This window comes from Lactuca sativa, chromosome 8 (genome assembly GCF_002870075.4).
Source record: "Lactuca sativa cultivar Salinas chromosome 8, Lsat_Salinas_v11, whole genome shotgun sequence".
Lineage (NCBI taxonomy): Eukaryota > Viridiplantae > Streptophyta > Magnoliopsida > Asterales > Asteraceae > Lactuca > Lactuca sativa.
Window position 1 is genome coordinate 288,729,315 of NC_056630.2, and position 25,928 is coordinate 288,755,242.

Here is a 25,928-nt window from a genome sequence, read left to right on the forward strand (position 1 = left end):
GTGTCGATTTCACATAAGCATCTTCGAACCAGGTTCTGATAACGTCTCAAGCCAAATTCTTTGCTATTTTATGGTCTAACAAGTCCAAATCAAAATGTAAATACTCTATCGATTTTGGATGCTTTGATTTTCTAGAATCGGTTGAAGAAAAGGAATGTCATTGCGGTTGCATCTTTTGATTTACAACATTTATTCAAGAACCGGAGGAATTTAGGAACCAGACCTTACCCCATTATTATTGTTGTCAATTTGAGAGAGAGAGAGAGAGAGAGAGAGAGAGACCTTTTATATATTTAATTTCTTCTTTAAAAAAACGAGAAAACATTATAAATGGTCCCTGTGGGAGTGAAATGACGAAAATGCCCTTTACTTAACGGACAAAACTTAACGAAGTTAGCAATAAGGACCAATCGTCAAAAATTTTGAAAGCATAGGGATCATCTATGATGTTTTTAAATCACGGAACTAAACTTCATATTTTGAAAAAGACAAAGAGGACCACTTATTGTTTTTTCAATAAACAATCTCAAACACCGGTCTCTGTTCACTGTTCACCAGCTCTGACACCGGGGTTTTAGGTTTATGATGACGATTGATGGGGTTTTAAGGCTTACTTGTGCTCTATCCAAGTGGTGTTACAAATGGAGACGCAGTCGATAAGGCTTCGTTTGGTGTTCGAAGATGGTTCACTTCTTAGCGAAGCACAACGATCCGACGGTATGAACCAGAGTTGGCTTCTAGTCGAACCAAACCAACATCAGAAAATCTCCGACGTCTGCAATCATCTTCTTCACAGTTTCAACCTTCGTGATTCGTGCCCTAATGGCATCCTCCTCTACGTAATTCTCTTTCCCTATCTACCCCAATCTATCGATGCTAATGCAGAAATGCACAAAACCTAATTTCACTCTAAATTGCATATCAACGAATGTTATGAGTTTTCTCTCAAAGCTAATTTGGCGTAAAAATTATATATACTCTTCTCAGTTTCATTCAAAAAGATAATAATAAATAATCAAAGAACCTTTCTTGATAATAAACAATCCGTCGTTTACAATTCTCAGAGCTGTTTTGTTAGCATCTGTTTACAATTCTCAGTTATGCAATCTAAATTCTTGTATTGAACATCAAACCAGTGTAAATAACCTTGAAATACCTAAACCCTTTTGAGCTTTGAACAGAAACCAAAGCTATCTCCTCTTAATTTACAGGTTAAACTGAAAGGCATGTTACGAAATCAAACCTAATCTCTCATACCATATGTAATGAGGATGCTGAATTCTTAAATCTGCAAATGGGTAACCTCCAAAACAATTAAACTAATGGTGGGAAAATCCGAAAATGGTTTATAAAGGGATCACAGTTGAGAATCACAAGTAATTTAGGATGTGAATGTGATGTTACATCCAACCTAGTACTTTACAAACGGAGATGAAAAAAATGAAACTGTAATCAAATTTATAACTTTTTTCTTTTTCAGATGGATGGCTTTGTGTTACCACCATCTGAGTCAACTCGAATCCTGAAGGACAAGGAAATTCTTTGGTCAGCTTAATTTTTTTATTTTTTTATATAAACATGTAACTGGTTCTTTAACAAGTGGACATATGTTTGTTACTTCAGTGTAAAAAGGAAAGAGATGGGTTTGGCTGAAGCAATAGAGGGGGGAGATGCAGGTAATTTGGTTGACTATGTGGAGGTCAACAGGAAGGAACCTGTAAGTAATGCCATGCTTCTTCTACCAAATGAAGAGGAAAAGTTGGAAGATGAATCTTCATCTGTAGAAACTGTTTCCAAGAAAAGAAAACTTCAGAGTTCAAAGTAAGTCATGCAATCTTTTTTAAAATTTATGATACACTAAAGGGTCTGTTTGGTTGGATGGAATGGAATAAAATGCTTTTTCTTACGAATTCACTATTTTGTATATTATTAAGTTATAATTATAGAATTAAAATATTATAACAAAAAAGTGTTTTCTAGTTACTTTTAGAAAATAAAATCGTAATCTAACTAAAATATTGAAATTCCAAGAAAGTCCCTTATTAAATTTGTTCTTTGCCTCGCTTTGGGAGTCATAGGGTGAGCGGTGTTGAAGGTGAAGTTGTGAGATTACTTAGCCAAATGGATTCATCATCTTCTTCATCAAGTTCGGACTTTGCGTATTCTTCATATTGGCATTTATCTTCATCATCAAGTTCGGAGGACGTGTCATCATCCAATACATATGTGTGTAATAGTCACGTTTTGTCAACAATTGCTCAAGCTACATTCCTTCTTTTTCATGATACTGCAAGTTCAAGCGAGCCAATAAATACAACAACAATAGATCGTGAAGCTTCACATGATCGACTCGTGCAAGATTATTTCGGTGAGAATCCTGTATATGGTGATGAGATTTTCAAAAAAGGATTCCGAATGCGAAGAGAATTATTCCTGCGAATAGTTGATGATATGGAGAGAGAATTTCCATATTTTAGATTATCATGGGATGCTAGAGGCAAAAGGGGTTTCAGTCCGTTACAAAAATGCATATCTGCAATATGTCAACTAGCATACGGGACAATTCCGAACGAATATAATGAGTACTTGAGTTTGTCCGAAAGAACTTCACGTGAAAGTCTGCAAAACTTTTGTACAAGTATTATTCAATTGTATGGACAAGAATATTTGCGTAAACCGAGTGTTAGTGACATACAACTTTTGTATGCGGCACATGAATCAAAATATGGATTTCCTGGAATGCTAGGCACTATTGGTTATACACATTGGACTTGGAGGAATTGTCCAACAGTATGGCGAGGACAATACATGAGAGGTGATCTCGAGTTCCCAACAATTATGCTCGAAGCAGTAGTCTCGCAAGATTTATGGATTTGGCATGCATTCTTTGATGTCGCTGGTTCCAACAACGACATCAATGTTCTCAATCAATGGCCATTATTTAATGAAGAAGTAAATGGAACCGCATCCACGTGTCCTTTCCAAGTTAACAAAGTAAAATACAAGCATGGTTATTATCTTGCTGATGAGATTTACCCCAATTGGGCTACTTTTGTGAAAGCATTTACCTATCTAGACGACGATAAACGAAAAAAGTTCAATGCAACACATGAATCGGCAAGGAGGGACTTGGAACAAATTTTTGGTGTCCTTAAAAGTAGTTGGCGTGTATTTCGAAACCCTGCACGGGCAATGGATCCTAGAAAAATTAAAAATACAATGTACGCTTGCATTATATTACACAATATGATTTTAAAAGACGAAGGTCTAGCAATATGTCCATTTTTAGAAAATGATCGTCCAACCGATCAAAAAGGTCTAAAAGTAAATCAAGATACTATTGAGGAATTGCGTTGTCAAGAAACTCACAACAATCTGCGATTAGATATTGTGGAACATATTGTAAATACTTGCGTACCCAACCTAGACTACTAGTTGTATCTTTATAGTATGATACTATTTATTTAGTTGTAATGTTTGTTTCGAGTTTATTTATTTACTCTCCATTTTTAAGCATTTTAATAAAAAGAAAATGTATCGGATGTTGTGAGATAGAAAAATTGTCATTTTCATGGTTTTGGGATGGAGTAGGAAGAGAAAAAATCGATTTGTGGCTAGGAATGGAGTTCCCTCCGCCCTAACACATATGAGAGATGGAATAAAAGATGAAGGGGGAATGATAGCGTGACAATGAAAATGATTCAATCATGTCATCTTGATTATTCAATGTTTGGTCTTATAATTGTGTTTTCTATATAATTTTCCAAATTTTATTATTTTGATAATAAATAAAAACAAAATCATAGTTATGGTAATAACAAGGTTTTAACGTCATTAAGAAGTAGTTATTACGATTTGTAACTTATGTTGTGTGTTTTGGCAAAGAAAGAAAAATAAAGAAGAGAAGTTCTCTATATCAACAACCCTAAATGACATTTTTATTTGAGAAATGAGCTACTTATATCAATGATGTTTTAAAAAATGAAACATTAGTTCGTTTACTTCGGATGACTTTTCTTAGTTTGTGTTCTTTATTTTAAATCCAAAAATAAATCAATATTATATAATAAATAGATAAAATTGCAAAAATAGTATTTTGGTTGTCAAAAATATATGTTTTCGGTCCAAAAACATTTAAAACATTTAGTGTTGTATCAGTGGTATAATTTTGGATATTTTTAATGATTTTGGTCCCTATCTATTTTGAAAAGACTATTATGCACTTATAACTTATTTTTCATTTTTATTATCTATTTTAATATTTTCAACACTTAAAAAAAAACACCCTACTACTTTTCTCTTCCCCATTCACTCCTCTTGACCCATTCCCAAATTACAAGACCTTTTTATCATCCACAACCTTCATCAGAAAACCATCCAACATCATCGGTGCGTCTACACTCGCCTTCCATTGTACAGAATCCCCCCCCCCCACCCCACCACCACCACATCTCCCTTCCACCTTTAACCCGTCGATGCGTTCTCTTCTTAACGTCATCGGTGAGTCCAGAGTTTCCAGGTTAACAAAGTACAATACAAACATGGTTATTATCTTGCAGATGAGATTTACCCCAATTGAGCTACTTTTGTGAAAGCATTTACCTATCTAGATGACGATAAATGAAAAAAGTTCAATGCAACACACAAATCAGCAAGGAAGGACTTGGAACAAATTTTTGGTGTTCTTAAAAGTAGTTGGTGTGTATTTTGAAACCCTGCACGGGCAATGGATCCTAGAAAAAATAAAAATACAATGTACGCTTGCATTATATTACACAATATGATTTTAAAAGACGAAGGTCTAACAATATGTCCATTTTTAGAAAACGATCGTCCAACCGATCAAAAAGGTCTAAAAGTAAATCAAGATACTATTGAGGAATTGTGTTGTCAAAAACTCACAACAATCTGCGATTAGATCTTGTGGAACATATTGTAAATACTTTACGTACCAAACCTAGACTACTAGTTGTATCTTTATAGTATGGTACTATTTATTTAGTTGTAATGTTTGTTTCGAGTTTATTTATTTAGTCTCCATTTTTAAGCATTTTAATAAAAAGAAAATGTATCGGATGTTGTAAGATAGAAAAATTGTCATTTTCATAGTTTTGGGATGGAGTAGGAAGATAAAAAATCGATTTGTGGCTAGGAATGGAGTTCCCTCCGCCCTAACACATATGACAGACGGAATAAAAGATGAAGTGAGAATGATAGCGTGACAATGAAAATGATTTAATCATGTCATCTTGACTATTCAATGTTTGGTCTTAAAATTATACAACGTTTTCTATATATTTTTCCAAATTTTATTATTTTGATTATAAATAAAAACAAAATCATAGTTATTGTAACAAGGTTTTTACGTCATTAAGAAGTAGTTATTACGATTTGTAACTTACGTTGTGTGTTTTGGCAAAGAAAGAAAAAATAAAGAAGAGAAAAGAAGAGAAGTTCTCTGTATCAACAACCCTAAGTGACATTTTTATTTTGAGAAAGGAGCTACTTTGATAGAAATGATGTTTTAAAAAATGAAACATTAGTTCATCATATTTAGATGACTTTTCTTAGTTTGTGTTCTTTTGTAACAACCCATTTTTCACGTCTAAAAATTTCATTTTTCAAACAACACTTAGTAAAATCATTTGTAAATAAACATTGTCTAATCAAAACATTTCATAAACGTAAACCATGTCTGAAAACCAAAACATGTAATCAATCAAAATGTCAGAGTGTAAATCCCAGAACAATCCCATAAATGCGGAAAACAGTGTGTGCATGGTGTGCCACTACCGCGTCAGCTCATTCTCCTTCAACGAAGAGGTACCTGAAACCAAAACTGCAAATTGTAAGCACGAAGCTTAGTGAGTTCCCCCACTGTACCACATACCATATAATCACATAACGTACATATATTGCCAGGCATATCTGGGTGCCCGACCTACCCCTTCGGTCCTCTCGACCAGATAATGACTAGCATATCTGGGTGCTGGCCTCCCCTTCAGTCCTCTAGACTGGATACTGACTAGCATATCTGGGTGCTGACGAACATATCTGGGTGCTGGCCTCCCCTTCCTCTTCTCAGACATACAATTATACTAAGACTTACTTAGAGGATCAATTGAGATATGGTTCTTAATCATTAAGACCTATCATAAAACATAATAAAATGTACTCGCCCTTCTTCTTAGAATAGAGAAACTTTTATCTTTCTGCCTACTTGATTCTTCTTATTCGTTCTGTTATTGATTTAAACTCTTTCAATCAATTCAGAATTATACTTAATCTTATAAGTATAATCATATTTACTAAACCTTTAGTAAATCATGACGAATATCTTTGTTACTCTTGTGGTGGACTTGATCAACACACAACTTTGTGTACTCGATCTCTTAGTCCTTCATTTGACACTTTATCAACGAATTAGTCTAATTTCCAAATATGAAATTTCTCATTCATCATGCAACCAAGTTGCATGATTCCAAGTTTCTGTCCAATTGAAACTTGGGCGATGAGAAACTCTCCCTATTTGGTAAATTCTTGACATTTCCACAAATAACATAATTAAGAATCAAATCCATTATTGCTGATAATAGAAACATTCAAACATCAATTTTTCATACACGCCATTGTAAGGATAAATAAATAATATAAAATAAAAATTTATTTTATTGCGGAAAAATTTGTCCTTACAATGCAATTCATTGAAAAACTATGTTAATACATATTTCATAGCAATCTATTCTAACTCCAAGTAGTAGCTCAAAATTCTAATCTTCAAGCAATGCAATCGAAATCCATTTCTTGATGATTAGATTCAGCTCACTTCTTCCCTTAAGCTTCCTTTCTTTTCTTCGATCCTACAAAACATTAATTGTAATCTTATCACATCATGTCTTAAGAATCTAGAATAGGAACTTAAAAGGAGTTAGTTAATGGATTTTACCTAAAGTAGAGCGATACGTTTTGACTCTCCCATCTCTTAGATCTCTTAGGTAAATAGGGCAGCTTCGTCTCTAATGCCCCTTCTCTTGGTAATAAAATCAAGTTGACTCTTTTGGAATAGCACATGGAACTACTTCAGACTTTGCCTTTCTCTTATGATCAAACCTTTCAATCATGGCATGCCTTTCGTTTCCATTGCCTATATCCATAGAGGTCTGGAAGGAAGATTCACCAATCAACTTTGCTTTTCCAGTGGGCCAAACCATTGCTGATTCAACAGCAATAAGCATGTAGGTCAGATCTATAAGGGTCACGTCGTGGTTCATCATATAGTACTCTCTTAAGAACTCACTATATGAGTTAGGAAGCGACTGAAGAACCCAGTCAATAGCCAGCTCCTCACAGACAACGGATCCCAACATTCTTAACCTATCAATGTGTGACTTCATCTCTAGGATGTGTGCACACACCGACTTCCCTTCTTCATGTTTACTTGCCAAAAGGGCTTGAGTGAGCTTGAACTTTTCAAGCCTTCAAACTTGTGGGTTAGGGAGAATAATTGGAGGGGGTGGAGGATGTGAAGCATGATCTCTTGTTCCTCGATCGAATCGTGGAATATCATCTTCATGTGGAAAGCTTGTTCCACGGGATTTGGGAATACCATAGTTGTCGTACTTTGACATCTACAAAACGGGAGAAAATAAATTCAAGTTAGTTAATTGACTGAGTCCTTAATAAATCACCCAAATGAGATACTAAGGCTAGGACCCAACACAATATTCCACAACTTGGGTGAGGGATGTCGTAACCCAAACTGCAGAACATTTGAAGGTAAGTGAATGACGATTCACTAATTTTCCACCATGAAAAACGAAAACAGATTAAGTTTTAAATGCTTTGAAAACTCCTAGATTCTTTGAGATTCATTGAACTTTTCAATGGCATGTTTAAATCTCGATATGCCCCTCGATTTGTGACTGAGATGCCGAGGATCACAAAACAGGGTGTGAATAACCATGCAAACTTACATGGTGCCCCCACATGTTACAGTCACCTATTTGATGTGCCGGTTAACCACACACGCTCCACCGAACTATGACAAACATTGATTCACCCTTTGCTACCTTTGCTTAGAACCATTTAGTGTGCCGGTTAACCACTCACGCTCTACTAACGTCTTCGCAAGGGCACGAAGTGTAATTTCATGGAATTGCATCAATTCACTTTTGCCTAAAGTAACTAAGATTGAGAATTTTTAAAAACATTTAGTTACTTTTGTACTTCATTATACTTATAATGGAAGGTTTTTGTCATATCCTACCCGTTCGGCTAACGACCCTCCACTAGTCAAGAGTGCGGTGGGTAAGAGTGGATACCCATTCAATCGCCATTTTATAGGCAATTTCTTAAACACCCCTTTTAGACCAGCTTCGTGAATGAGGCCTACTAACGGTAAGACTGACTTTTACTCATACATATATATAATATTAGACTTTTAATGTTATATATAGTATAGGGTGTATTTTACACTTTTAAAATACTAGGTGGTCAAATTTAATATTTATACTTTTAATTTAATTAAATTGTAAACCAAAACTTTATGTATTTATTAAATCTCTTTTAATTATACACTTTAATTAATTAATAAAACCATAATGGTGTGATTTGAACTTTTCAAAATACTATGGTTTTACGTTTTTATTGATTCCGATTTATTTTCCTTCAAAAAGGCTAAAAAAAGACGAAGGGTAGGCGTAGGTGTCCTTTTGAACTTGGATGGTTCAATTATGTTGGACTCACAACAAAACAAAACGGACTAAGTAAATACTTAAGCTGAATTCGAAACAATTCGCAAAGGTGCGTATATTTTGTAAGGTATTCCTATGAGGTCTAACAGATGCATTCATAGAATATCATAGCTGAGTACTTAGTATTCTGAGATAAACTTCAGACATGATTTATGTTTCTGATACTTATAGTTTCATGAGAATTTGTAGTAAATATTCGCTAAGTATTCGTCAATGTTCACTAAAAATTTCGAGAATTTTTAAGCGTTTTTGAATTGTGATTTTCCTTAAATATTATGGATTCCGAGTGGTTTAGTCTATCAACAACCGAATCCAAGCTTAATTGTTCATCGGTCCAACGATAACTAAATATAGGTGATCAGTCTATGTCTAGTTGTGGTCCGGCCCACATACAATCAACTTAGCTAAGGCGTTTGACCTAAAACCTTTCTTTGTATTATTATTCGACGGTTCGAGTTTATATAGCTCTATATTGATGGGGTTAAGGAATATACCTAACCTAAAAGAGTAAGCCCTAGGCTATAGTTGTGTTTTCCTAAGAAAGTACTAGTTCGCTATAGCCAATAGCTCTGATACCAATCTGTCACACCCTCGACCGACGGCGGAAACGCCGAGGTGCATGACGTAAACCAGTAATCACAGTTATTGAACATACATTGAACAATAGAAATATAATCTTTTATTACTACCGAAATGGAAATTACATTGACAATAGTTATTGCTGAAACGCTACACACGCCTAACAATCCGGCGTTCACATTTGTATGATAAGAATATCGGAGAATCTTCTGTAGAAACTCTTCTGACCTTATAAATAACCTGAGAATACATGCATTAAAATACGTCAACAAAAATTGTTGGTGAGTTCTACAGGTTTTGACACAAAGTATTTTTACACCCAAAAATGTTTTATAAAATTTATCTGGTTGACCAGCTTTTATAAACACATATTTTTCTATCGAAAGTATAAAATAATTGCGTCATAAAAGTATATTTAAACTCATTTAGAAATGTCATTTTCTCAAATCCAAAAATACACCATTTGTAAAATATATAAGTAAACCAAACTTATAACAAATTCTTACGGTTCTCATGATCGAAATGCTCTTTATATAAAGATTTTGAAACCAATTTATATAAATAAAGTCATATCACACTTTGTGTAAACATAAAATAGCCAAGTTTTCTCTTAAAACTTTGTACAAACGTTCGTATAGTTTATATGTAAAACTCAAAATTTTGAATTTTATAAACTTTGTAAATCTGTGTCATATTATTAATTAAGCATTATCTTACTTAATTTGGAAATCAACACTTAACCAGTGGGGCAAACTCATCCCAAAATACTTTTCAATAACCGGTAAATTATAAATGCATATTTTTACCACTCGTATAATTTCAACGACAAATGTTAACCATTATCTTTACAATTATATTCTTTCAAACGTCTCTGCTTACGGAGAATTGAGTCGTAGGGAGAGGTAGTTAAATACCTGAACACTCTTACACACTCGGCCCAAATTGGGAGGATTGACTCAATCTAGATCTATACTTCTTCGAATAGAATCTTCAATATATCAATTTGTCTATAACCGACACTATTCGTCGCTCCTCCACAAGCCAAAAAGGCAGAATAAACAAGCCACACAGGCACAATATAAATATAAATGGAGGAATCGAGATCATTACTAACGTTTAAAAACAGTCGTATAGTAACGAAGAAAGAAACACTTGACGCCTGTTGCCTCGTCAGACGAAGTTGTAGCTAGCAACCACAGACGGAAAATAACCATTAGCATAAATCTTTCCATAAGAAATAGATCTACACCAAGGTTCTTTATTATAAATCTATGTCGTGTACATAAACCTACAGTATATGATTCCTCATGGATTAACGATTATAGAGCTAGGTGTCGATTCCAGGATTTGATCCTTACAAAGGAAAAATACACCATCATAAAACTCTCTCTTTCACCCCTTTCGATACATTCCTCCCACAAACACACACGGGATACACAATCCACAAAAATCCATGACGATAGTTCTTCAACTCATAAAATTCGTCGTTCACTAGGGTCACTAACGTGAATCTTAGATTATTAAGATTTTCGAAGCTTAGTGAAATTAGTTAAATAGTGAAATTAACATAGCATTCAACTATTGTGGCGATAATAATTTGAATAGTTCCTTACTTCAGCCGATAAGGAGGATGTTCGTTCGCGTAGCCGAATACTCACTTATGTCGATGTTCGATAAGTTGCATAATTTATATGATATATAATTTAATAGGTAATAATCCCCAAAAATCCGAGAATTAATTATATTATCATATGTGATGAGCTTCGTATCATATCACAGCTAAATGATTTATATTTTTATAATAATTATAAAGATAAATTATATCGTTTACCTAGTAATCGTTTCCACATTATGATCGGGAGTATAATAATAATAATAATTGATTTTTGTTATATTTTCAATTAATTATTATATATTTGTCAAATCTTTGTTTATAGTCGTTTAAGACAATGTACATTTTCGTTGTACACAATTTATTTGAATAACATATTTTGTTATGTATATAATTTTATGTTTTCTCAATATTCTCGTGTACATATATACGAAGAGTATTACAGTTATAATTCATCGAATAACTTATATCTTCATATCAATCTACTTATAATCATGTGATTTTTATTAATATTAATTAATATATCACTACAAGGTATAAATATATCATTTATAGCATTCTACTATTACTTATATAATTTATTAATGCTTTATACCTTTTAGATTGTTATCATCATAAAATCTTAACCAATAATAAAGTATAATGTTATTTTATGTATAAAAACTTAAAAATCATCAAAACTTTAAATAGACACTCATGTATTCTCCCCCAAAATTAAAACTGTAAAAGATAGGCCGCAGAAACTCACATTTGATGCGTGATCTCGATCTAGGCTCGCTTCGTGAAGCTTGTCGTGAGAAACCGCAACTTAACCACTTTTGGACTTCAAAATATTTTTGGGTTTGTTTGGTAAAATATCAAACTCAAAGAATTTCTTTTTGTATTGAATTAAACCAAAAGGGACTATTTTTGATCTTTTAAAAATAGCATAAGGACCATTTTGTAAAGACTAAGTCCAATATGATTTGCCTTGAAAGGATTTATGTGAAAAGGGTCAGTTTTAATTTAAAGGATTAAACACAGGGACTGTATGTGTCAAATCCATCAGATGGACAAAAGGAACGCGTCTTCTTAGTTCATTCATTAGGTCGACCAAAGGAAAAGGAACGGACATTTTCATCACGGGGGGGGGGGGGGGGGGGGGGGGGGGTTGTCGATCGAAGGTGAAACAGGAATAGATGCATAAACTGAGGGCCAACATCAAATTCCAGCGAGCCTTTCTTGTTTCCGATGAATCATTCCCGGCAGCAAAGGAAAACGAAGGGAGAAGGGATCTCCGGTGACGACCTGCGAATGGAACCAGGGAGTGGAGGCGGCGACTGGTGCCGATCGAAGGGAGTACCACCGGTGCTCAATCGGACTTAAGAAGGAAGAAGGGCGAGAGTCGGCTCTCCGGCGGCGATTCGTGAAGGTAATAGGGAGGCAGCAACGGCTTTTGCTGTTATCTGTGGTGGTGAGAAGGAGGCTGTTCCGGTAGCTTCCCTTGGTTATTCTTGTCTCTGATCCGGTAGTAAGCATTTCACCAACGAGGGGTGAATGAATCCGAAGCAGGTGGGTGTTTGAGGTTTGTTTCAATTAATCAGATAAGACACAAGAACAACAAAACTTCTTCTTCTTTGATTGTTTAGATAGGAACTAATGAAAGATTGGATATATATATATATATATATATATATATATATATATATATATATATATATATATATATATATATATATATATATATATATATATATATATATATATATATATATATATATAGGCTTTGTTTTGATTATCAGCGAATAAGTAAGAAAAGAACCAAAAGAAGAGGTTGATGGCCTCTTGTTGTTTCTTGGAAACCAAAATCAAAGAAGAAAGAAAGAAGAAGATGGAAGAAAAGGTTGCTGACTCTTTGGTTTTGTACAGCCACAATCGGAGAAAAGAAACGATAATAAAACAAAGATCAAGTGTTTTCAATTGTGTGTAGCCTTGGATAAGATGAAGAGTAGAAGAAACATAATTTTCAATTTCATTTATTGGTTGTACTTTTAGATAGATTTAGAAGCAATGTAATGCTTCAATCATTCTATGTATTGATGTATATATTATATGTATTTTTATATGTATAATCATGTATTTGTGTATTATTGAGTGAATGTGGTAGAAAACATAAATATAGTTGCTATAGTTATATTGTTGAAAGTTTATATTCAACTAAGCATGACTCAAAGTGCCAAAGTACAATGTCATATTTGGAATATCTATAATAGTGACATTTTCTAATTTTCTTGATTCGTGTGACTTTGATCCGAATATAAAATAATTTTTCTGAAAATGATAAATGATAACTTCGTTTTTAAGGTTTCCAAAAAGTCAGACAGATCTTAAATCTGATATGTAGAACTCCGGGAAAATCCGTTTAAAGTTTCGTAATTTATAGGATCGGATTCGACAGAATTTACAGGTCTGATTTTAGTTGAGTTTAAAAATATAATAAATTAATAAACTGTAGTCTGAATTCAAAATTGTGCTCAAAAACAGTTTACGAGACTCGTAGTTATTCCAAACGAAACAATGCATGGTTTGTTTCAAGAAAATCAGATAAATATTGATTTTTATAACTTTAAAGAGTCGTAACTTTCCCATACAAAGTCCGTTTTGGTCATTGTTTATATCTACGAAATCAGAAAAACATAATCTATTTAAATATCTTATCCATAATTCTCAGATATATCTGATGCAAAATTTTATTTTTAACGCCACAAATAAATTAGAATTTTGGTGATTTTCAATCGATCTTCAACAATAGATACTTTGAATACAATACCTTTAATATATTTTATAAATATAAATTTACACAGTTGGTCATTAATTCCTAGCGGTGCGTGGTGGTTTGACCGCCGAACACTGACCGATCTTTACCAATTGTTACAATAAAACCTAAAGGGTTTAATTTGAAACTTTTCCAAACTTTGTCAAGAATATTCTAGATCACAAAATTCAAATAAGGCAATTAACAATTAATTGGTGGTTATCTAATTAGACCTAGTTCAAATTCTTGCAAGATAATGATCAAATAATTCAAATAATTTAACATTTATCAAATAAGGTAACAATTATCTAATTAGATGACCAAAATCTTTTATTTTGACAAATATAATCATAAGGAATCAATAAAATTCGTATTTTATTAATTTTAAACAATTATGGCAATTATCCTAAGTCAAAATAGGCAAAAATCCCAAAATTTGCTCGAACTCACCAAGTTCCTCTATGGACTCGCCGAGTTCATCAGTCAGGGGGCCAAAAAATCGATTTTCAAGCTTGAACAAATGAACAAGGCATCAATACAATAGAAACCAATCAAGTCTCTGATACCACTGATGGGTTTTAGCCATAAGAACATCCTATGTGCTCATGCAAACCCTAATGCTTGGATCTAGGTTTCTCTATTGTACATGCAATTCATCCAAGACTTTAAACCCTAGATCTAGCATACAATTAATCATATTAACATATGAATGGGGTTTAGATCTTACCTTGATTGTTATGTAGCAATAACAATCTCAAATCCTCCTTTGTAATGGCTTTATAAAGCTTAGAGTCACAATTCTCACTCCTCTAATGGCTCACAAACACCAAGAGCAAGAGGATGAAGAATGAGAAGAGAGGAGGCTGCCCAAAACGTCCAGAGACCCTAGTGGAACTCTTCCCCACGTTTTTGGGGCTTAAGGGTACTATATATACATGTACGCTATTAGGGTTTTCAACTAGGAAACCCTAATCTGACTGCTTAAGCCCTAAGCAGCCCATGAACCCTTTTAGAATATCCCTTGGACGATTTCTAATGGGTTTCCCCATAGAATTCGTCCAACCTATTATTCCAAGGTGATCCATAGCCCAAATGCAATTATCTTATAATTACAGTTCCAGTCCCTTAAGTTTAATTAATCTCTTTTAGCCACAAAATTAATTATCAATTAATTCTTGACTAATATTAATTAAACAATATGATTTCTCCTTTAATATATTATTCTCATAATATATTAATAAATCATAATTAATTCTTTCTCTCCATAATTCATCCTATCAAGATGCTTTGGTGAAGGCAACCCAAAAGGACCATGCACCATCGGGTCAAGTACATACCAAAATAGTTATGGAATTAGACACTAATCCAACAGTCTCCCACTTGGATAAGTCTAATAACTATTATGCGTATGGCTTCAGATCCTGATCTGCAATCGTAGCTTCCAAAAGCCGATGTCAACTCTGATCTTATCAGATACGCGTGTCCTTTAGATAAGGGATCATATATTCCTCCATTCTAGATATCGTATAGATATAAGACATGAATTCTAATCATTCTCTCTATACTATTTCCCGAATTCCGATTTATGACGACTGACAACAGACTACAATTGAACACATCAAATTAATCTCGGCTTGGCCAAGCGCTTAGGTGCCATCACTAAATCATCGAGGGGCCCAAAGATATCGCTTTTATCCTACTTTGGATAAAAGGAACGGATAAACTTTGATTCAATTCTTGCTTGCACTCACTTACCGAATCACACACAACAATATGTTTTATAACACCAAGTTACTGGTGCGTTTACATATTATCAATGTGTAACCGACTCGCAAGATACAACTCACACATCTCGGTTTCAAGAATATAAGATGTTATCGTCTCACCAATCATTCGTGATACAATTCATGAAGTGATCCAAGTGAGCGTGGGTTTAATCTAATGCTCAAATTATATTCATAAGCACTCATGAACATTGCAGCAAACATTTGCTTATGTCTAATACACTTTAGACAATCCACATACCAATTCACCATAGTCTTCATTCATACCTACTTCCAACATATGAACGACTGTGGTCCGTTCGAATAATTTGATTATTCTGAAATAATTAATTATTCAGGAAGTCAAAACATGCAAAGTGAAACACAAGAATAATACTAATCCCATATGGCCCTAAACTTTGGGTATAAATAAAACATTTTATTTAATCTGTGTCGCGCCACCACCTCTCGGATGTAGATATCGGCCAACTTTTCGGCCGAGATACTCTCCTGGATCGGTATGAAGTGGGCGATCTTGGTCAACCAATCCACGATGACCTATATAGAATCTACTCCCCGTGCGGTCCTGGGAAGCTTGGTGATAAAATCCATCGTGATGTCTTCCCATTTTCACAGCGGAATATCCAACGGCTGCATCTTGTCATGTGGTCTCTGATGCTCGGCCTTGACCTTCCTGCAGGTCAAGCACCGCTCAACGTACTAAGCTACATCCCGCTTCATGCAGGGCCACCAATAGTCTAGAAAAATATCTCTATACATCTTCGTCGCCCCGAGATGAATGGAGAATCGGGATTTGTGCGCCTCCTCCGTCAAAACTTGGCGCACGCCTCCGCGATACGGTACCCACACCCTATGGTGTAATGTTAATAATCCTCGGCTATTATAATCGAAAGAGGAAACCTGATCCACTATACGCTCTCTCTTCCGATGTTCCTCTTTTATAGCCTCCTGCTGAGCCTCCCGAATTTGCTCTAATAGTGGAGTCACCACCGTCATCCTCATGCACGCACCTCTGATCGGCGCTACCTTGCGACTAAGCACATCGGCCACCACATTGCCCTTCCCTGGGTGATAAAGGATCTCGCAATCATAATCCTTCACCACGTCCAAGCACATCCTCCTCTCTGACCCTCATCTGTGATATCCTGAACGCAGATCAATCTTGTAGAACCAAGATGCTCCCTGTAGCTGGTCAAAGAGGTCATCAATCCTCGGGAGCGGGTAACGGCTCTTCACCGTGACCTTGTTCAGCTCTCGGTAATCTATACACATCCGATGCGAACCGTCCTTCTTCTTCACAAATAGAATTGGGGCTCCCTAGGGTGAACTGCTCGGTTCGAATGAATCCCTTGTCTAATAGCTCTTGCAGCTGTGTAGATAACTCCTGCATCTCAGGAGGAGCCAACCGATACGGTGCCTTGGCTATCGGAGCCGCACCAGGGATTAGGTCGATCCTAAACTCCACCTGTCGCTCCGGAGGTATCCCATGAAGCTCCTCTGGGAACACATCAACGTAGTCTCGCACCACCGGAACCTCGCTCACCATCGCCTTACCCGCCTCCCGGGTATCCATAACATACGCGACATATCCCGCGCAACCCTGCTGAAGGTAGCGCCTAGCTCTCGCTGCTGAACATACTGTGGGTCCACGTTGTGGCCTCTCGCCGTGGATCACCATCTCTCCCCTACTTGGGGTCCTTATTCGCACTAGCTGATGTGCGCAATCTATCACCACCCCATTACGGCTCAACCAATCCATGCCTATGATCACCTTGTTCCCACGCAAGGGAATGGGAACCAAGTCTACCAAGTAGCGCTCCTTAAATAACCTCAGAATGCAATCCCTGAACACTGCTGATGCTCGCACCGATCGATCATCGACAATCTCTACCTCTAAAGGGGAATCCAACATACCCGAAGACTTAGTGAACTTCTTGCTAAGCGCAAGAGAAACAAACGATCGGGTGGCACCCAAATCAAACAACACCTGAACTGGGATACCGTTCACATGGAACGATCCTAAACGCATATACATAGAGCACATATCAACATCATAACATCATATAAATAAAACAGAGGGAAAGAATCATACTCGTCACCACATCGGGTGCGGCGCGTGCTTCCTCGGTAGTCAGCTGAAATGCTCGGCTCCTCACCACCGGAGCCTCTACCTTGCCCTGCCGTCCATCAGTGATCCACAGGGTCGCTGGAGTTGGCGCCTTCATTGGCGCTGCTGTTGTCAACTGGGGGCAGTTGACCTTTTTGTGGCCCCTCTGGTTGCAATGGAAACACATAAACTCTGACGTCTGTATCACAGGTGTAGGGGTGGTACAATCCCTGCTATAGTGCCCCGACTTGCCGCACTTGTAGCAGCCTGACGATCCCAACTTGCACGCTCCCTCCTGCGTCTTTCCGCATTTCCTGCAGCGACCTCGCCCCTGTTGGCCTTTCGGCCCTGCGCCTGGTCCCTTGGGCTTCTTCCCCGAAGCCCCCGTAACCTGCCCCTCCTCTGCCTTCCTCTTCCAGAGGTGCTCCAGGTCGATCTCCCTTTCCCTTGAACTTGCAATCATGGACTCCAGAGTATGGCAGGCAGAAAAACTGACATGCTCCCAAATATCAGCTCGTAGCATGTCATGGTAGCATGTCATCCTCATATCCTCATCACCCGCATACTGGGGCACCAACAACGCCCTATCCCGGAACTTGGCGGTGATCTCTGCCACAGTCTCCGTGGTCTGCCTCATATCCAAAAACTCCCTGGCCAGCTGCTGAAGCTCTACAGCTGGCGCAAACTCTGCTCGGAACCTGGTCACGAAGTCTGACCATGTCATAGCCTCAACAGCCGAGGTTCCCAATGAGTCACCAACAGACTCCCACCAGTCTCTAGCCCTGTCCCTCAAACACCCTACTGCAAATCGTACCTTCGACCCCTCGGGGAAAAATCCGGTCAGCTGTGCGGACTCAATATCCGCAATCCATTGTTTGGAAGCAATGGGGTCCTTCGCCCCATGAAAATCCGACACACCACTGCCCCTGAAGTCCTTGAAGGACAGTATGCGAGATCCTGACTTGCCAGATGCCAGTTCGCTCCTGAACGCCTTGAGGCGATTCTCCATCAACTCAACTATCCCTTCCTTGATCGACCCGAATATAATGGGAGTCGACTCAAGGATGCCCCTGGTGATCTCTGACGCGATGAAATCGTGTAGCCCCTCATCTACTGGCTCAGAACTTGATCTTGAACCCGATCCCTCTCCTGAACTGCCAACTGCTGGCCTCGAGCGTAGTACCACCATTCTACAATACATAAATAACAACCGTTAGTGATACTGATATCTCTTGAGGGATCACATCTACTACAAGCTCCCTGGTCTTATCTCGGCCTTCCTCAGTTCGGGTACGGATCCTCTGCTTTCAGTAGTACGGGCCCATACTACCTTCCACATCTATCCGTACCTTCTTCAAGGACTGCCTCGACTCCACCAAATCCCTTTTACCACTGCTGATCACTGTTATCCTCATCCTAGGCTTACCCTAGGGAAAACCTCTGAGTCCACCCTATCCGGTCCTTAGCTGCTGAAGGCCTCCTTGCAATGCCAATTAGCCATTACCTGAATACCATCACATGTGGTGAGGCCCATATAATACTTCGAGTAAAAGAATCGTCCCTACAACGGTTAGACTCAAACGAGAGTTGCGCAATAGGGCCAAATCCAACACTCTGAGATTATTCAACCCTGATCAAATGTGACGTGACGTATTCACCTAATGGCTAACTCTCATTGTTTAGAGTCCTACAAAGCACAAAGCAAGCATCATTCGAACAAAAGGGAACAACTCTCTAGCAACCATATTCTCATAACAGGAACCGCACTAGCATACAATGCTAAGCTCATACTATCAGACATAACCTAAACAGGCTATCCTACATTCCTACTGCTGTCTACTCAATTCTAGCATGCATCTCTCATAGGCTGAAGCACATAAAGCAGGCACATACGGCATCACTCCTAGATCCTTAGTCCTTTACTAGCATGCTGTTCTACTGAAACTGTTAAACGTAACATAAACTTGTATGGGTACTTCGGGGAATACTTACTTGAGCTCGGCCGGTTGCGCACATCATACACTTGTTCCTTATCAAAACTCTTTTATCTTCTCTTTTAGAAAGTCATTTTCTTTGTAAAAATCTTTTAATCCCTCGATTTGATTTCAGACACTCCCGGAGGTGTGTCCGAACCCCTCAAACTAGGGCTCTGATACCAACTTGTAACAACCCATTTTTCACGTCCAAAAATTTCATTTTTCAAACAACACTTAATAAAATCATTTGTAAATAAACATTGTCTAATAAAAAATTTTCATAAACGTAAACCATGTCTGAAAACCAAAACATGTAATCAATCAAAATGTCAGAGTGTAAATCCCAGAACAATCCCATAAATGCGGAAAACAGTGTGTGTATGGTGTGCCGCTACCGCACCAGCTCCTTCCCCTTCGACGAAGAGGTACCTGAAACCAAAACTGCAAACTGTAAGCACGAAGCTTAGTGAGTTCCCCCACTGTACCACATACCATATAATCACATAACGTACATATATTGTCAGCCATATCTGGGTGCCCGACCTACCCCTTCGGTCCTCTCGACCGGATAATGACTAATATATCTGGGTGCTGGCCTCCCCTTCGGTCCTCTAGACTGGATACTGACTAGCATATATGGGTGCTGGTCTCCCCTTCGGTCCTCTCGATCGGATACTGGGGACTGTTTCACCCCCTACTACTACCACATAACACATATCACATAATCTATCTAGCATGGTTGGGCATGACTACCTCTTCGGCCCTATTGACCGGTAATCTGGGGACTATCTCCCCTACTATCACTAGCACATAGCATCATATCATACTAGCACATAAACATATCAGGTAATAGCAAACCTAGATGAATATCACGGAGACAATCATCTAATCATACAACTCCTACTGATGGGCCGACATTGTGGCCGTAGACCCACCGCTACTGGAAGGTAACTCACCTCGTAGTAGTTGTTGATCTGTGTGGGAACTGTCTGTCTGCTGCTGATGCTGCTCCGAAAATCCTTCGGCTGTAATTTCCCACAAAACACTCGATCAAACACTGCTAACTGCCCTTGGGGTAAAATGACCATTTTACCCCTGACCAAGTCAAAGTCAAAGTCAACTACCTGACTCGCGAGTTGGCTCGCCAACTCGTCGAGTCCGTATCCTTCCCATTTGTCCTTATAGTCAACTCTACTTGTCGAGTTAGGCGATGACTCGACGAGTTCTACTTCTAAACTGATGTCCAATGATTCTTCATCCGACTCGTCAAGTTGTATGAACAACTCGTCGAGTCTGTTCTTGAGGCAAGAAGATTGCCTTGGACTCGCCGAGTCAGGGCATTGACTCACCGATTCCTTCCATTATTGGGTCTGGCTTCCGACTCACTGAGTCCACCTATGGCTCACTGATCCCACTCGGCATAACTTAAAAGGGGAAAATCGGGGACTCGCGACTCACCTCGCCGAGTCCGAAGAACGACTCGCCGAGTCGCATGCATGCAGTTACTATATACTCGATTCTGCTTGAATTCATTGCATTCCATTCATAGATTTGGGTTCTTTGGGTAGGTTTTACACGTAAAGTTTCCAACTTTATGTGTATTCATGCATCAAAAGGGAATTAAGAGGCTTAACAAGGATTAAGAGAGTAGATCTAGGACTTATACACAAGTTAGGCTCATAAAGGCAATAGATCCGAGCTCCTGGAGCTCAATCATGCCTAGATCTGAAGTCCCTTAACACAATAAGCTCATTACTCAAAAATAAAGACTAGAAGAGGCCTTAAAATGATTACCTTAAGCTCTTAAGGAGTTAATAACGAAGGGACAGAGAGGGTTTTGAGTCTAATACCTCTAGAAGCTCTGAAATGGCACAAAGATCTTGAATCCTCTTCCTCTCCCTTGATCTACCTTCTTCTTCTCTCCAAAACTTCAAGGAATTACACCAAAAGCACTCAAATCACTAAAAGAAGGGTTAGGGCTTCATGAGGGGTGTTTTGGACGCAATGGGGGTCGTTATGAGGCACAAAAAGATGTTTAAATAGGGTGCAAACCCTTGAAATTAGGGTTTCATCCAGACTGGCGGACTCGCCGAGTCCAGGATATGGACTCGCCGAGTCTCCACGTTAAACGTGCTCAATATCCCGTCCCTACTCGGCGAGTCAAGCATACAACTCGCCGAGTCCAAGGTTAAAAATGTAAAATACTTAGATAAATCATACATACCAGGAACCAGGTGCAACATCTTTATTTTAAATCCAAAAATAAATCAATATTATATAATAATTAGATAAAATTGCAAAAATAGTATTTTGGTTGTCAAAAATATATGTTTTCGGTCCAAAAATATTTAAAACATTTAGTGTTGCATCGGTGGTATTATTTTGGATATTTTTAATGATTTTGGTCCTTATGTACTTTGAAAAGAATATTATGTCCTTATAACTTATTTTTCATTTTTATTATCTATTTTAATATTTTCAACATTAAAAAAACACCCTACTACTTTTCTCTTCCCCATTCACTCCTCTTGGCCCATTCCCAAATTACAAGACCTGTTTATCATCCACAACCTTCATCAGAAAACTATCCAACATCATTGGTGCGTCTACACTCGCCTTCCAGTGTACGCAATCCCTCCCCCCACCCCACCACCACCACATCTCCCTTCCACCTTTAACACATCGACATCTTCTCTTCCTAACGTCATCGGTGAGTCCAAAGTTGCCATCCCCGACATCTTGTCGCCCATGCCACTTACTCTGTGTAAGGAAGCCAAGCAACATCCTGTCCTCTAAAATCCTTATATCCCAATCTGAACTCAATGACAAAGGTCAATGGTGGTGGATTTGAAATCATGAATAAAAATCGATTCGCCGCCGTGAAAAGTTGATTCACTATCTCCTCCGTAGATTCATCATCTGTAAACTCTCATTTTGATTGGGGGATTGATATCGAAACCATTTTCAATTTTTGGATCAAGAGGAGGTGATTTTTGGATCTGGAAACATTTTTAGGTTTTGATATTGGTTGCAGGTTCCTGGTTTGTTCTTGATTTTGGCTTGATGTTAATTACAATTTTTAGTTTTGATTTCATCGGGTTTACGATTTGTTTTTATTTTGGTTTATTTTTGTTTTTTCATGGTGGTTCAATTTCAGTTTAATTTGTGGATGAAAATTCTTGGTTGTCGGAGATGAAACGTGAAAAATGGTCTGAGATAGTGGTTGGTGGGTAGAGGTTGACCGACTGTCTTCTCCAATGATAATCTTGGCGTGCTTAAATATGATATATATATATATATATATATATATATATATATATATATATATATATATAGAGAGAGAGAGAGAGAAACAAAGAGAAAGAGAGAGGGAGAGAGAGTGTGAATGAGTGAGTGAGTGAGTGAGTGAATAAGTGAATGGGTGAGATAGAGAGGGGGGATGGAGGAGATGACAAGGGTGAGTGGGATTTTTTTTTGTTTTTAAATAAAATAATAAGAAAATAATTGAAAGAATTTTAAAAAGAATTATTTAAGGGCGTATTCGACATTTCAAATTAGATATGGACCAAAACCACACAAAAAATGGAATCATAAGAATCGAAATCACATAAGATATTTAAAATTGGACCACTATACACCACCAAATCTTTTGAAATCAAAACTATATATTTTTACCAACCATTGAGACAACTTTTACAGTTTTGTCAAATAAATATTAGGGATAATGACTTAAAAGAGTAATATATTTTTCGATTTGTATACATCTGTCACTTAGAATTTTTTTTCGTCTATATTTACCCCTTCAACTCGTTAAATTGTACACATGCAGTCCTTATGACCGGTTACTCTAGGTAAGCCGAAAAAAATGTATTAATAGAATAATATATTTCTCACTTTGTACGCATTTAGTCCATAATATTTTTTTGCACATTTAGTACTTAATTTTTTTTATTGCAAAATAAGTCAATATTGTTTTTGTACACATTCAATACTTATGACCGATTTTTTAGGTTTTTCGTATGACATACTACGTGGGAAAATCACTAATAAGTTGTTTGGGGTTATAACCAATGCAACTTCGGCTGCTTGGTTGCTTAGATCTTATTGTAACATCCTAAAAATCATAAAAATTTAAAATTTTCGAAAACAATCATTATCCATAATTGTTTTACAAGAAAAGTCATTGTTTTAAAAAGTAAAATCATATCAGAGTGTCCCAAAAGTCAATATCATGAAAATATGAAGATGTGCACGATCTGACATTGCTTTCCTATGATCCTCAGAAGTACCTGAAACAATAACTAAAACTGTAAGCCAAAACTTAGTGAGTTCCCCCAAAGTACCATCACACCACATAACAATCAAAGCATGCAAATATAAGCCTTTAGCCCGATTGGACCGCCTTGCAGGGCCTACAACCTATTTGGACCGCTTTACGGGCCTTCGGCCTGGACCGCCTCAACCCATCCACAATATGTCAGCATATGTAACAAACAAACATAAACATAGAGCTAACAAATACAGATAACCATGCAGATATACTAATCAATCATATACTAGCATAACACTATCATATAAGTAGGATACATAATCTAGTGGGCCTACATTCGTGTCTTCGACCCACAAGTACAGTGAAAAAAAATCACCTATCAAACCGAACAAAAGCTGAATAAATCTTTGCTCCAAATACCGACTCTACCCGTCACTTATTATCCAAATCATTGCCCAACTTAAAATTATTATCAAATTACCCAAAATACACTTTAGTCAAAATTTGTCAAACTCAACAAACCAGCCAAGTATGCAGAGATGTACGTTGGCATACTCCGTTTGATCGAAGAGTCGGGACTTAGACCACGTACACGCAACGTACCATTTGGTACACCCATCGTACGCACCTAGTCAGCTACCCTTCTCAAAAAGAGCTTAATACATTAATACTTTTTGTCTAAAACCATATCTATGCCCAAAAATAACATTATAAGTCATAAAGTTTCCAACTTTATGACTTTGCATGGCTAGAAGTGCTTAATACCGACAAACCCTAACTTCTTAATCCATTAGGACATCCTAGCACATGTATGGGGAAGAATTAAGATCCAAGATCACATTTTTATGCTTCTAGACATCTCAAAATGTCTGAAAGGACAACTTATATGGGCTAGAGCATGCCATACTCATAAAGGTCAAGAATTGGGACCAAAATGCTCCATGAATCAAGACTAACAAGATCTAAGGAAATGTAAGCGAAGTTCAAGACTTTATACCTCCAAATGATGCCAAAAGATGATGTTACTATGGATCTAAAGAGTCTCTCTCCTCCAAGGTGATCTTCTCTTCTTCATTTCTCCTTCAAGACTACCAAGATACACACACAAAGCTCAAAAAGGCTCTAGATGGATTAGGGTTTGCTTTTGAAGGGAAAAGTGGGTTGGAGGCTAATGAGGGAATGAGTCTTGGAGAGATAATGTTGTATAAAAAGGGTCCAGACCCTAAAAATTAGGGTTTGTGGATCAGGCACGTACGCCCTGCGCACGCTTTGTACGCTCAGCGTACGTGAGTTCGATCCAAAATTACAAAAATGCCACTATGAGCCATTTCACAACATTTCTCATACACAATGCAATTATTCTTCATACTCAGGGTTAAAATTAGAAATACATCATCATCGAAATGTTACACTTATGGTTTGGCTTAGGTCTTGTGTTCTAAACGTCGTAACTTCTTCGGATCTCAGATTTTAACAATCTTTATATCCACGCGTTCATATTTGAGTCTACTACAAGGGTTTTTTTTTTTCAGATTAATCTCATTAAAAAGTAATATATTTTTACTTAGGATTTTATAAAAAAAAAAAAAAAAAAAAAAAAAAAAAAAAAAAAAAAAAAACTTTCATACATATATTCATAAAGAACCCATGAATATAAAAATCGTAAGTAATATATATATATATATATATATATATATATTACTTTTTAATGGGAGTAATTTAAACAAAAGTTGTAGTAGAATCAAATATGAATGCATGAATATAAAGATCATTAAAATCCAAGATCATATAAAGAAGTTACGACGCTCATAACACAATACCTAAGTCAAACCATAAGACCTAAACAACCAAGCAGTCGAGGCCGTGGTGACAATAAACATCAACAACCCCAAACACCTTACTAATTATTGTCCTACATAGGATGTCGTGAAAAAAACCCAAAAAAAATGTTTGTAAGTACTGAATATATATAAAAATAACAAAGACTTATTTTGCAATACAAATAATATTAAAGACTAAAAATGTATAAAAATATTAATGACTAAATATGTAC

At 37.0% G+C, this 25,928-nt stretch overlaps 1 protein-coding gene and 2 long non-coding RNA genes across 5 annotated transcripts; 2 read left to right on the top strand and 1 right to left on the bottom strand.

The window, feature by feature from the left end:
- Positions 1-512: 512 nt before the first annotated feature.
- LOC111916960 (uncharacterized) lies at positions 513-3,495 on the top strand. 3 transcript variants are annotated; one of them, XM_023912606.3, is made up of 4 exons: positions 513-839; positions 1,481-1,545; positions 1,624-1,821; positions 2,073-3,495. In XM_023912606.3, exons 1-4 carry the CDS (start codon positions 642-644, stop codon positions 3,433-3,435), a joined length of 1,824 nt encoding a protein of 607 aa, XP_023768374.1. In that variant the 5' UTR covers positions 513-641; the 3' UTR covers positions 3,436-3,495. The 3 variants fall into 3 exon arrangements, with proteins under 3 accessions (XP_023768374.1, XP_023768375.1, XP_042753350.1); XM_023912607.3 differs by having other exon boundaries at positions 514-839; positions 2,079-3,495; XM_042897416.2 differs by lacking the exon at positions 1,481-1,545 and having other exon boundaries at positions 702-839.
- A 5,914-nt stretch (positions 3,496-9,409) lies between these two features.
- On the bottom strand, positions 9,410-12,081 carry LOC111916961 (uncharacterized). Its single transcript, XR_002858742.2, has 2 exons — positions 11,693-12,081; positions 9,410-9,572 (listed from the first exon to the last, which is right to left on the bottom strand). It is a non-coding gene; the product is annotated as an uncharacterized LOC111916961 (long non-coding RNA).
- LOC128127568 (uncharacterized) lies at positions 12,080-13,073 on the top strand. The gene is made up of 2 exons (XR_008225454.1): positions 12,080-12,495; positions 12,726-13,073. It is a non-coding gene; the product is annotated as an uncharacterized LOC128127568 (long non-coding RNA).
- Positions 13,074-25,928: the final 12,855 nt, after the last annotated feature.

Excerpts from the sequence above, each read along its gene's own strand:
- LOC111916960 (XM_023912606.3), top strand. The coding sequence starts at position 642 with ATGGAGACGCAGTCGATAAGGCTTCGTTTGGTGTTCGAAGATGGTTCA. Across the intron at positions 840-1,480 it reads CTAATGGCATCCTCCTCTAC|ATGGATGGCTTTGTGTTACC; the intron begins GTAATTCTCTTT and ends TTTCTTTTTCAG. Across the intron at positions 1,546-1,623 it reads AAGGACAAGGAAATTCTTTG|TGTAAAAAGGAAAGAGATGG; the intron begins GTCAGCTTAATT and ends TTGTTACTTCAG.